The sequence below is a fragment of the Equus quagga genome, chromosome 11 (assembly GCF_021613505.1).
Source record: "Equus quagga isolate Etosha38 chromosome 11, UCLA_HA_Equagga_1.0, whole genome shotgun sequence".
Lineage (NCBI taxonomy): Eukaryota > Metazoa > Chordata > Mammalia > Perissodactyla > Equidae > Equus > Equus quagga.
Genome location: NC_060277.1, coordinates 72,799,682 through 72,813,144, shown reverse-complemented (window position 1 = coordinate 72,813,144; position 13,463 = coordinate 72,799,682). Strand labels below are relative to the sequence as shown.

Sequence of the window (13,463 nt, the reverse complement as noted above, 5' to 3'; positions counted from 1 at the left end):
CTCCAGGTAGATAAGACTATTGAAAGTTAATCTTGACAGTGATAGCAAAAAGATATTAACTGAGGTTCTTTTAAACAGGATATCAGAGTAGTCACATGGAAGAGGCTATACTCTACAAAATAACAGTCTTTGTAAGAGAAGGGACTTTTTCACTTCTCTCTCAGTCGTTTAATGAATCTGTGACCTTTGTCACCTGGCTTGGAAACCCAGCATAATGTGACATGTGTGTCCTACATCTGCCTACTTGATTCTCAAGTAGAATTTTGGAACATAATCTTTTCATAAATTCAGGGCTGGTTGTATATGAATATTTTGTGATATGTTACACTTCTGGTTCTGTTTTTATGATTGTAATTCCCTACTTCTCCCTCAATATTTTTTTCTGATTGAGTGTTTTCGTAGCTGGCCCCTTTCAAAACCATTTTAAGAAGCTTTTGTATATGTGATTTGTCTGTTATTTCATTTGTTACTTTGAAAAAAGCCATAGGAAATGGCCTACTGCCTTGTCCAAAAAGCCATCAGAGGATAGCAGTGGGGATGGAGTGGTCATTCAGAAAAATCACAGTGGAAGGTGGCTTGGAAGTGATTTCTTTCTTTTTTCTTCATTTTCCTGCCCACTGCTTTTCAAGATGATGTTGCTCACTTTAGTTCTCTGTTCGCTTTTAAGGATATGATGGATCTATGCAGGATGATCTTAAATGCCAATTTCACTGTCTTCTCTCCCCCTCCCACTTGCAGCATTGCTATGGCAACAAAAGAAAATATGACCTCACAGAGAGGAATGTTGAAGTCGATTCAGAGTAAAATGAACACTTTGGCCAGTATCCTTTTTGAAAGTTTGAAATCTGTGATTTTGGGGGGGGGGAAATCTGTGTGTTTTGTTTTGGCAGGTTGCCATTGTCAGTCGCAGTAGAGGCCGTCAGTCGTTGCAGAATATGAATATGTCCTGTACTCCCACTTTATGGAAGTTCATATTGTTTAGTACCATTTCTAAAAGATTGCACACTGGAGGTTTGATGTTAATAGATTTAGAAAAAAATTACAAGTGTGAATTTTCAAATTATTCACAAACTTGTTTTATATTTTAAAAGCTCTTGAATCCATGTTAGAACTCCACAGTATACCTGATCCTTACCTAAGCATCATAAATTGTATGCTTTTTCTTTTTTCTTTTCCCAGTTTGGAGAATAAATCAGCGACAGATGCTGAGAAGGGGAAGGAGGGAGACAGCCGGATACTAGATGAGTTGTGACTGCTGACAGAGTCTCTTCATTGTGACTCGTTATTCGCAGGCTGAATGCTGGCATAGATGCGCCCGCTTGTTTGTCGTGACCTCTACCTTTTTAATTCTTCAGTTTCACAATTTAAATTAGTATTACTAAAGACTTCTGAGAAACCCAGTGGGTAAACAAAGCCTGCTACTCTGAAATGTTTTGTTTACTTTCTGAGAAGTCAAGCCTTTTAGGGGAGAAAAGTTTCCTTCCCCAGTTACTAAGGGAGGACAGACCTGTAATTTTCAAAAGTTGAATATCTTCTGGACCTAGATAATTTAAGGTCACTTTTAGTTTGATACCTTTTTTGCCTGAGGAAAACAGTATCCTGAAGTCTGTTGATATTTTCCAGTTTTTTGTGAATTTTGTTCTTGCCTTGTCACCCTAAATATAAAACCACATATCCAAAATCATATTTTATATAGGACTATATAGTTTAAAGAGTATTGTTATATATATTATCTCATTTTATCATTACCACAAATTACAATCATTCCAAAAGAATGTGTATTAAAAAATAAAATGAGTGTGATGGGGCTGGCCCCGTGGCCGAGTGGTTAAGTTCACGCGCTCCACTGCAGGTGGCCCAGTGTTTCATTAGTTCGAATCCTGGGCGCGGACATGGCACTGCTCATCAGACCACGCTGAGGCAGCGTCCCACATGCCACAACTAGAAGGATCCACAACGAAGAATATACAACTATGTACTGGGGGGCTTTGGGGAGAAAAAGGAAAAAATAAAATCTTTAAAAAAAATAAATAAAATAAAATAAAATGGATGTGAGTTAGTCAGGACTCCATAGAGAGTAACAGAAACCAAATTCAGACTGACTTAGGGGAAAAAGGAGAGAATTAATTTGTTCATGTATCTGTAAAATTTCAGGGGTAGAATTTAGCTTAAGGCATGGCTGGATTCAGGGGCGCAGATTTTATTATCAAGAATCTGCCTTTCCTCTGTCCCCCCCACCTACTCCATCTCTTATTTCTGCCTTCCTTTGTGTTGGTCTCATTCTCAGGCAGGTTTTCTCCTCATGGTGATAGAGATGGCTACAGGAGTCACCTCCTACCAGTTCAAAAATCCCCGTGGAAAAGGGGGTCTTTTCTGACAGCTGTGGCAAATGTCCCAATGGGACTGTGGTTGCCCCATGTTGAGTCACTGCCTTTTCCTAACACAGTCACTGGCCAAGGGGAGGGGATATTCTTCCTGGCCAATCTGAGTTTGTATGTACACTGATGGAGAGGACAAGGTCCGCCCCACCCTGTTTCATGGCGTGAACTAGATTATTATAGGGGGAGAGTGGAGGGTTCCCTACAGGTAGACTAGACAGAAGAATGTCCACTGTACACCGGGTTTCCTGTTGCCAAAAGGTTGTGTACTTTCTCTAAGGGAATTGTTGGTGCTGCTTTTACTGAGTGAGAAAAGATGAAGTGAGCATTTGCTCTATATGAGATTTATAGCTTGTAAAAGTTTTGCCCATTGCTTCATGCTTCCTGCTCTTCCACATTTTAAAAATTGTTTCTGCAAATTGTTATTTTTTCTTTTAATTAATTCAGAAAACACATTAATTCCTACAGAGTATAAAGCTCTGCTCTAGATGCACAAGGAAATTCAAGATTAGAAGAAAGCATGGCCCTAATCACAAAGATGTAGAGTGTACACGTGCACACCTGAGTGTAGCCCCGCTGAGAGCCCTTTCGCCACAAGGACATGCAGGGAGGACCCACAGGACTCAGGGTTGCTGCAGCTCTCTAGAGTCCGAGGTGGTTTTCCTGACCTTGATATAGTACCTCTGTTAGCGAAGAGGATGCACTTGCAGGTGTATAGTCAGAAATCATTGCTAGAAATGCAAAACAGTATAGGGTGCACAAGCACGTGCTTTGGTCTACAACATACAGACAAGTAAGAATACGAAGATATTTTGAAATACTAAGTCAAATACAGTTGTGACTGCTGTAAAACTCCTAAAATTGAAAATTTTCTCTTTCCTTTTTTGTTCCTCAAATAGGACAGCTAGAGCAATTTAACCCATGTTCCTACCATATCCTTCCTACCATATCCTTCCTACTGTTGCGAAGTAAATTTAAAAATTTAAATAATTAACCAGTGCCTAATTATACAGAGCCTAGAGTTGGTTCCCATCAATTCCTTATCACCCTGTGGGGAGAGGATCAAGTACTCTTCAAAATCCTTCTCCTGAAAACTTCCCAGTCTCCTGAGAGAAGGGATGAAAAAAAAAGCCTAAACAAAAAACCCCACAAAAAACAGAGAGAAGGAGAAAAAGGAAAAAAGAAAGGCAGGAGTGGAATGGGGTCGGGGTAGCTGGCTGTACCTGTGCCCCTCTCCCCTGCAGGGTTCCTCTCTTCCTGCCCACGTTGCCTCCCACCCTGACCTGAAGCCTGGCAGGAGTCTCTTAAGCCAGGCAGCTGTCATCACTGTTATTTTCTTCTCCCTCTGTCTCTACGAATTGTTTCTTTTTGTTATTCTTATTTGTCTACCACAGTGTCCTGGGAGACTTGAATTTGTTTGGAACCTTGAGCCCTAGGACATTCCCAGCTTTGGCATGTGTGTTTGACTCCCTCAATGTGATTTTCCTTTCCTCTATTTCTTCTGATCGCTTATTATTTCTGCACTCCACTGATTTCTGTTTTTGAGATTCCTATGACTTTTCACTAAAGAGGCTTCTTCCAGATATGACCTTAATAAGATTTCCCAAAGATCGTTTTCCTGCTGTGAACAGTCTGATCCAGCGAATCAACCTTAGGAAGCGGCGAGACTCACTCATCCTGGGTGGTGTTATTGGTGTCTGTACCATCCTATTACTGCTGTATGCTTTCCATTGATGGCACATCTCCAGGGACTCGTGACAACCGCCATTTTTGTGCCCTGATCTGGAATAAGGAAGAGTAGGAAAGAGAAGTTGACGGTCCTGATAATTAGCCTGACCAGCAGGATTAATTCAAGACTGATGGCGATGGACTCTGTGACCTGGTCAGGCTACTGAAGCTACAGTTTTTCTGTGCTATCTTTTCTAACACACATTTCCTTCTGTTTTAGTTAAAAAAAAAATTTTTTTTCAGTTGCTTTTGTCTCCCCAGGAGGTAAGTAAACCAATCGGAAACTGAGTTTCTGTGCTTCAGTGATAGTGTTGAAGGCTGCTGATAAGCCAGGTTTTAAGCTGGACTCTTCAGAAAACCAGGTTTCTGTATATCCAAAGACTGCTTTCTCTTCAGCCACCAGATTGGGTTGTGAATAAAAATAGTTCTTGTCCTTTTATTTTACACTTATGATGAGAAATCACAAGTCATTTCTTGATAATCTGTGCTGTAAATTTCTACTCTGTCCCCCCAACTCTTTTGGTATTCAAGGAAAATTTCGTTTTTCACAAATTCTTTGAGATGCTGACAGGCCAACTTCAACATCGTTGAGGTTGTCTGAAACAGAAGACAAACACCACAAAAAAGCTTTTTTCATTTTCTTTTTTTTTTTCTAATCCTGCACACACTGGGGTTAACTGTATTGCTGGAAAAACATCAAGAATGACAAGCTTTTTTAAAAGGATTCAGTCGTCGTTTTTGGTTTTTGTTTCTTTTTTCCACTGGATTAATATTTGCTGCCACAAGAAAATGAAATCTCAGTTCTATCATGACGAAAGAAACTCATAGCCCATGTCTGGCAGTGCCCCTTGCTGTTCCTCTCATGTCGGGATTGACACTGGTACCTGAGTGAGGGGACTGCTAAGTTTTCAGTGGGATCTGTTCAACAGGCCACATGCAAAAAGACATTGATTGGAGGGATCAGTATCCAGATAATTCTGTTTGTAAATGCTCTGCAGTTTGTGAACAAAAGCTTAAGAACTACTGCCTGATGCACCAGGAATTCTGTGCTCTGTGAAACCCGTTCATTCCAAATCTGTTAAGCTTTTCCAAACATCCAGAGAATAGTTTGGGTGTTGAAGGTGCGTGTGACAGAATCTGTCGCTGTCTGCACCCGTCTTCTATTACCATCCCTGGACAGTGACAAAATTTTAAACCACCCGCCAGAATTCTGTTCAAGTTTAACCATTTCTCAGTTTCTGTATGTTTATTACTTGTTTAACTGAACCACCACAAATAGTTTGAAGACTTCCACCATATACACACCAAGAAAGAAGGCTGCTTTTTACCATTGGAATTTACTGTGGTATTTATAGTGTTGGCTTCAGACTGTGCCACAGAGAATAAATGATATTAGCATGTAGTTCTGAACTACGTCATAGTGTGCTAACGGCGTCATTCAGATGAACCTGATATACTGGCTGAAGGGTAACTAAGCCATGGTCTAGAATAGAGACTGAGAAGTTTTTCATTCTGGTGTCAAAGTTTTATTATGTTCTGGGTGTGAAGGGCATTTGATATATTTTTTTATCTTTGGGGTTTATTTTTCTAAATATGGGTTGATTAATCAGTTAGTTGATTGGGAATGCCCTTTAAAGATAAAGTTTGGAAGTTTTCCCAAAGTGAACCTTAAAGGATCAGGGAGGTAAGTTCGTTTATTAAAGTCTCTGTTGGGAGAACAAAACTTCTCTCCCTGACACTTTATTATCTTTGATTTTTCAAAGGGTCTTGATTGGTGGTTGTGCCTCAGCTAGAATTTATGGGACTTTGGTTGCTATATAGTTGGCATTTATGAATCCGAAGTATCATAAATAAAGTTATTTATTTAATTATACTACCAGTCTTTTTTACTGGTCTGATTATTTGGTGCACTCGTTAAAGCTGATTGTGTGAGAGTAAAACTAGGACCCAGGCTGATCCAGCTTGCGGCAGCTAAGCAGACACACACTTGCTGGCTGACGAGCCTTTCCGTAGGGTTATGCTTAAATGAAGTAAGAGAATTATGTTGGTTATTTTCTTTATGAAAATAAACTAGTTCTTCCAAGGAAGTTGAAAAAGCTTCGTGTAGATGTTGGTGTCAGCTAGGTCTGACTAACCTCCCAGAGCTGTAGCCCATAGTCAGGTGACCCAGGGCCAAATGCGATAGCTAGGCCAGTGCTCATCCTTTCCTCTTCTGGTTCCTTTATTTAAGGAAATAGAAGCATGCCGTTTATAAGTAAGAGGCTCAATGTGGATCCCATGATAGCTGATTTGAACCCTTTCAATTTCATGCCATCTAACTTCTTTTTTTTTTTTTTTTGCCATCTTGTTTTTCTCCCCGTTTTTGCTGTCCTTACAGACCAGTTGCTAGGGTCAGAGGCCAAGAGTAAGTTACTTGTTAAAGTCAGTCGGAGCCAGCGGGTAAGAAGGAATTTTCTATTCCTGGTCCCAAATGTTGTCTCTTAGGGGAAGTTATTCTCCCTCAGACATTGTCTTATATAATGGGTCTTTCCTTTTGTGATCTCTTTAGTAACCACTCAGAACTTTGCATTTCACTAAAAAGTTTGAAAAACCATGGCAACAAAAAGAAAATTTCGAAAAATATACTTCTAAGATTTTGTTTTAATGTGTGCTGATAACTTTAGTAAAAAATGTGTAATAAATCTGTTCGTCAAGTTCAGGCCCGGATATCCAAGTGCTTTAGCTGATCTGTCCTGGCTGTCTCTCCCATCGTTTCCTTATTATTATTAGTGATGCTGAAGGATTCTCTGTAACCAGCGTTGCTCACCTTTTATTTTTCTAGTGTTAGAAAAGAGCTTTCTTTCTCCCTGTTCCTCTCTCCTTTGTACCAAAATTCACTTTTACAGAGAACGCCTTTTTCCCTGCTGCCCAGTACCCAGATCAGCCATGGGAGTAAAATCCTGAGAATAGAGACAGGTGATGGGAGGAGACATCATGAGGGTACTTTTTGTACCTGAAACCAAATAATATTTACTTCAGTTCTTTCCTATTGGATGCTGAATATGTCTGAACAGAGAAATGTGCTCACTGAGCCTTTTGATCCAGTGACTTTTGGCCTCCGAGCACTAGAGGCACGTTGGACTCTCATTCCCACTGTTAATTCTCTATTTCACTGTAAATAATCTCAACCTGACGAGAAGGACTTTAAAGAACTGGACTAGCCTTTTTGGTTTTCTCATACCTCATATTTGATCAGTAGCCAGATCTGACTTCTTGGAAATTGACTGACTGAGTTTTCTAACTGGCGATATGCAGCTGTTGAGGGTAAATGGCCGTGTCTAGTGTTACCCTGAATTATGTGGCAAATGTAACTAAGGGACAAATGGGTTCCACTCAGAAAATTTCATTCTCCTTTTGAGTTAGGGATTCTTTAGCCTGGTCTCCAAAAAGATGCAGAGCTTTTCATCACGGTCTTTATAAACTAACCTTATCATTCCTTTGTAAACCTGCATACCTGAAGTTTTATAGGGGAAAATAAAATGAGGAAGGAACAAGTGACTCCTAAGGATGTTTATTGGATAAGAAGCTGAGACAAAGCTGAGCCATGTCTTGGGGGATCTTTCTCGTTTTCTCTGTACCTAAAGTCTCACTTTAGTATCAAAGTATTTGCATCTGTTCTCATCTTATTAGCTCTTAGGGAAGGATTTCAATTCCAATCACACTTTACCATGATGGAAGATGTTTCCTCTTGAAAAATGCCAATACAGACTTCTAAAAATCTATTCCAAATGCACTTTCTAATTTTTTGCTTTTAAAATGGCTTCTTGGAACCAGTTTTATTGTATTTGTACTTAATTTTTGTTCTCATCTAAATGTGCATTTTCTGACTGTATAGAAGAAGCTTTGTTATGTAATTTAATAATAAATTAGAAATTTAAACTGGTGTCGTATGGTTGTTTGTGCTAGAACAGTATCATCGAGACAGTTTGGGATAGTGACTATGAAATCTTTGGTGTTGGTAAGTGTTTCTCATGATGTCCTAAAACCCAGGGTGAAACAATACAGGTGTGTAGTGAAAAGCTATTGCCCATCATTCAAAAACATAGGAATAGTCCACTGATAATTTAGCCCAAGAAGTGAAGGAGAATCTCTTATCAAAATAAAACTTCAGAAGGTATGATGGGAATGTAAACTGTAGAATTTAGCAAGAAAAACATTCTCACCCTCCCTAAATAAAGACTTTGTATCCTACAGATCAGAACTTGATTCTCCACCCCACTAGAGAATTTGAAAATCCCTCATTTCCCATCACCTCTCCAAATGTTCCTATTCGTCTTTTCTGTATCATTTTTTAAAATAATAGTATAATTGAGATGTAATTCATGTACCATAAAATTCACCCTTTTAAAATGTACTGATGGATTTTAGTGTATTAGTTGTGCAGCCAGCACCACTATCTAACTTCAGAACATTTTCATCTCCCCAAAAAAGAAACCCTGTCCCCATTAGCAGTCACTCCCCACCCCAACACCCTTTATCCTCTTTATCTGACCGTACTCTTCTTCCTTTCTTGGCCACCTCAGCTTTTCCCTCCCATCCACTCACATGGCCTCTAAAATGCCACCTCTTCCTTGGGATCCTAACCTTTTTTGACTGCCTAACCTGTGCCCGGCCCTGTATGTGCACACCCCCGCATAGACATACGTAAAATCCAATGCCACTCAGTGAGGTAGCCTTCCCTTTTACAGATAAGGAAACAGGCCCAGAAGGATTAAGTAATTTGCTCAAAATCAGAGTGAAAAGCAAAGCAAGGATTTGAACCTTGAGCATTCTTTGATGCCCAACAATTTTGCTTGAGTTTAAAGGTGATACGTTTAGAATCTACTTAAAGCCCTGTGGCTTGATTATTTTCAAGGAATGCTAACTACTAGCCAAGTGCTTAATAAAGAGGAGTGGTTTGTAAATCACTATTCCTTTACAGGAAGTAATACATTGAAGTTTAGAAAATGTTTTTTAGTAGCTTTAATTTGGACCAACCTTCCTGCCCAATTCTTCGTACCTTCTAGTTGAGAACCTGAGAGCTCTTCCTAGAGGGGGCCGAGGCCGAGCCTGACAAAGCGCTTCAGTACAGGTGCTTAGTGCCACCCGAACCAGGGCCGTGGTGCGTTTCCTTTCCAGGTGGAACGGCTTTGACGGGCTGCCGCTCCTGTTTAACCTGGCCTTTCCTTGGGAAAGGGTGTGAGGCTCAGCCCCAGCATGCCTTCTCTGATATCAGAGATGCCTGGAAGAAAAAAAAAAAAAGGTGGCAGGAGAATCTCATGGAAGATGTTTGCTAGCAGGACATTTTCTCTTGTTTCTCTAAAGCAAAGGCCAGGAGGAAAACAAGTCTGCTCCTCCGGAAGACACATTTTCTGGCTGCGTTGGAACAGACAGGAATACACTTTAGCCTGGTGCCTTCCGCTCCGCTGGGCTAAGATTTCCCCGCCGCGGCAGAGCTGCTCTGCTTGCAAAACTCTATTGTCAATTCTCTGAAGACACTTAAAAGCTAAGGAGCTTGGGTGCTGAAAAGTCTGTAACTTTCTGCTTAGAGGAATCCTGGAGATCACTTGACAGTGTTCTCCTCACCCTCGTAAAACTCTCTTTCAACTCTCTTTCAGTTCGTTATCCTGACCTGTGATATTCCGTTTCCCTCCTTTGAGATATAAAGCTCTTAGGAAACAGTTGCTTTTCTCTTAATTAGTACATTTCTTTTAGATATTCTCGAACATCCAATCAGCCTTTTACTCATGAAATTACTTACAGCTTGAGGGCGAGCAGGCAAATATTGTTCGCAGCTGCTTTTAACTCAGTGCCAAAAAAGTATGGTTTAAACATCATCATTTCCTCCAAAGTGACAAGTTATCTCTAAATGAATGTGGCCCTTAATCCTGATGGTTCTCCCTCTCATCATGGGTAATATGCCGAGAAGATGACATTTTGTGTTTTTCACCCTGGAATGAGTCCTCAGTCCTCTCCATTTCCCTCTCCTGTCTCCTGTTGCATGTCCCACAAGCCTGGGTCCTGTTGTACGTTACTGACCTCCATGTACTAGCTGCCCTCTGAGCTGGGGGCCCTGCCTCTCACCTACCCTTCTCAGCCTGCTCTGCACAGAGCCTGCCTAGTTTATCTCCCGAAACACCTTTCAACCCCTCATCACTCTATTCAAGAATGTCTGGCAGCTCGAGACTATTATCTGTGCCAGTGTGTTATAGTGAGTTAACGCATGGAATGTACACCCGGCACTTTGCTTCATGCATACATACAGGCAAAATCCTGTTCACCTAGTGAGGCAGTGTTCTCCTTTTACAGATAAGGAAAGAAGTCCAAGAGATCAGAGTAGACCCGATAGCCATCAGCTGGCCTTTGCCTAAGCCAAGTTTCCTCATTGCTCGTGAGCTATAATCAGAAGGGCTGGTTGGGGCAGTGGACAGAACGAGGCTTGCAGTCAGAAGTTCTGTATTCTGGCACTGCATCTGATATTTTCAGGCCATGGGCAAGTCGCTAAACCACTCTAAGTTCAGCTTTCTTGTCTGCAAAATGGACTCTGGCAACTTTATGCAGTTGTAGAGATTGAATCAAATAAAAGATGACAATGGTACAGAATTCCTCAGAATGTTCTCAAAAAATAATGTGGGGGCAGGAGGAGTTTTCCATTAGACGGCAAGTCCCTGGAGGCTAGGGCAGTGTCTGTTCACCTTTATATAATGTTTATGAACTTTATGCAGAAACTGCCACATAACTCTTCTAAATTCAATTATGTCTGACTCAGAGCCCCCATCCTACTGAGCTTAGCAAAACAAACAAAAAATCAATCTTGGTCATAATTGAAGCTCCTTCCCTTTGTCTCTTTGGTTGTGCAAAGCTCCCAAGAGTCTTTTGCAGTCCAGAACATTTGGGGCAGGCACTCCAGTCCACACTGGACCCATGGATGTGCTCACTGTCTGAGCCCATGTAGTCCTCCTTGAAGCCACCAGCTGCTCTGCTTCTATGTCACCCTTGAGCACATGGATCTTTGTCAAGGAGCCCCTGGGCTTGGGGTTCAGCCTGCCTGGGGCACCCCACCCCACAGCCATTCCCCTGAGGTGCTCCCACTCCCAGGAGCACTGTGAGGGACTGCGACACTGGCAGGGAGCAAGGCACAAGCTGATCCCAGTGACCCCACCACCACTACCACCACTTGCCAGTCTCCCACCGCTCTCCCACAGCCTCACCTTGCTCCTTTCCCCGCCCCTTCTGGGATGAGCCAATACTCTCTACAAAATGTAGAGGTCTTCTTTTGTGGGGAAGTGAAAGAGATGCTAAATCCCTCAGCAACTCATGCCAGGGGTGGTATCCTCAGTACCTGGCACATAGTAGGCTTTAAGTGCTTGTTGAACAAATGGAGGAAGGAATTTTTTAAAATGCCACAATGTTTTAACACTAATTTGCTTGTGTTTCTAAGCTTAGGACCCAAATCCCAGTCCTCAGAAGTGGTCTTGCCCTGTGTCCTGCTGTCTCCATACAGCTCGGAGAGGGTGCCTCCCACAGCACCGTGTCATTCACCCACTCCTCAGAATTGTGGAGTACGGAGTCAGAGTCCTTCCAGCAGTCTCAACTGGGAGCAATTTTGCCCCTCTCCCAGGGGACATTTGACAACATGTCTGGAGATGTCACAACTGGGGTGCAGTGGGATAGATGCTACTGGTAGGTAGTGGGTAGAGGCCAGAGATGATGCTAAATATCCTACAACACACAGGGCAGCCCCCATGGCAAAGAATTATCCAACTCAAAATGTCAGTAGTGCCAAGGTTGAGAAACCTTGGCTGAAACTGAATTCATATTAACATTGACACTATCTCTTCAGGAATGAAGGTTACTCAGATGGGTCCCTTAATCACCAACTCCCCCACCACCCTTCGTTAGCTCGAGCTGCTTGTAGGACAGAGCTGACACCTGTACATTCACCGCCCTTGCCCTGCCTTCCTTTGTGCCTCATCCCGTCACTTCTTCATCCCCACAACACACGCATTTGCACCATCCCAAGTGACTTGATGTCCCAAGCCCTTTGTAAAGTTCCCCTTTTAGAATGGCCTCCTTCCCAAGCTTGCCCGTGTAACGCTTCCTCCTTGTTTTAAAACCCTCCCTATGGGGAGTAACTGCTTAATGAATATCAAGTTTCCTTTTGAGTGATGAAATATTTTGGAACTACATAGAGGTGGTGGTTGCACAACGATGTAACTGTACTAAATGCCACTGAATTGTATACTTTAAAATGATTGATTTTATGCTATGTGAGTTTCACCTCAAAAAAAAAAAAAAAGAACTACTTAAATGGCTCTTCCTCTGGGAAGACTTCCTGACCTGTCCCTACTCTGTGCATCCTCTTTTCCTTTGTGCTCCAAAAACCCCTATCAATGAACATGATAGGTGCTCAATAAATACTAAAAAGAGAAAGAGAAGGGGGAGATCAATGGAAGGATCCGGTGCCCTGCGTCAAGGTGCAGTGGCTGTTCGACTTGGCAATGAATGTCGTCAGATACAGTCGCCTCTTCATTAACTGCCGCCTCACCGTTTTACAGCGGCCCAGCCCTTCAGTTTGCTTTCCCTGTGATCGGTCGGGTGAAATAGGCACCACGGTACGAGGTGCCTGATTTCCCACAACTATTTCAAGACAATCCTATCGGCAAAGAAGACTTGGAACCAGAGCATGACTGCAAACCAGGACTGCACAATCGGCTCATAGGAGCGTGATCATCGAGGAAATTCTCGCTCCGTGGCACTCAGACAGCTGCTTGGCGGCTCTTTGAATCCAGATGAGGACCATCCCTTCCATTTCAGAGCAGGCAGGACTGGAGCCACTGAGACAAATGGGGCACTTTCACAATATCTACCAAAATCATAAATGCATATAACCTTTGACTGAACGATTCCATTTCTAAGAATTTATCTTATAGGTGCAAAAAAGTGTATACATAAGGATGTTCATAGCAGCATTGATTGTCAAAGAAAGACTATAAATAACCTCAATGTCTGTCAGTAGGAGGATGGCTTAATAAATTATGTAAATCCATATCATGGAATACTATTCAGCTGTTAAAAAGAAAAGTAACTTACTATGTATTGATATGGCATGATCTCCAAGATATGTTGTTAAGTGGGGGAAATGACATGCACGTTCCACATACACACACATATTTTTTCTAAACAGCTTTATTGAGGTATAATTGACATACAATAAATTCCAAATATTTAAAGTGAACAATTTGATCACTGTAATCAATATAGTGAACATATCCATCATCCCCAAAGGTTTCCTTGTGCCCCTTTGTAGATCCCTGCCTCTAACACATTCCCACCCCC

General features: G+C 41.7%; 1 protein-coding gene across 10 annotated transcripts in view; it reads left to right on the top strand.

Annotated features, from left to right (window-relative positions):
• Nucleotides 1–5,508, top strand: part of GOSR1 (golgi SNAP receptor complex member 1) — a 49,626-nt gene extending 44,118 nt beyond the window's left edge. For 6 of the 10 annotated variants that reach the window (XM_046675764.1, XM_046675757.1, XM_046675763.1 and 3 more), the window contains 2 exons: nt 739–821; nt 3,988–5,508. In XM_046675764.1, coding sequence (XP_046531720.1) covers nt 739–821; nt 3,988–4,112 — 208 coding nt within the window. In that variant the 3' untranslated portion in view covers nt 4,113–5,508. The other 4 variants (XM_046675765.1, XM_046675761.1, XM_046675766.1 and 1 more) reach the window with 2 other exon arrangements.
• The last annotated feature ends 7,955 nt before the right edge of the window (nt 5,509–13,463 follow it).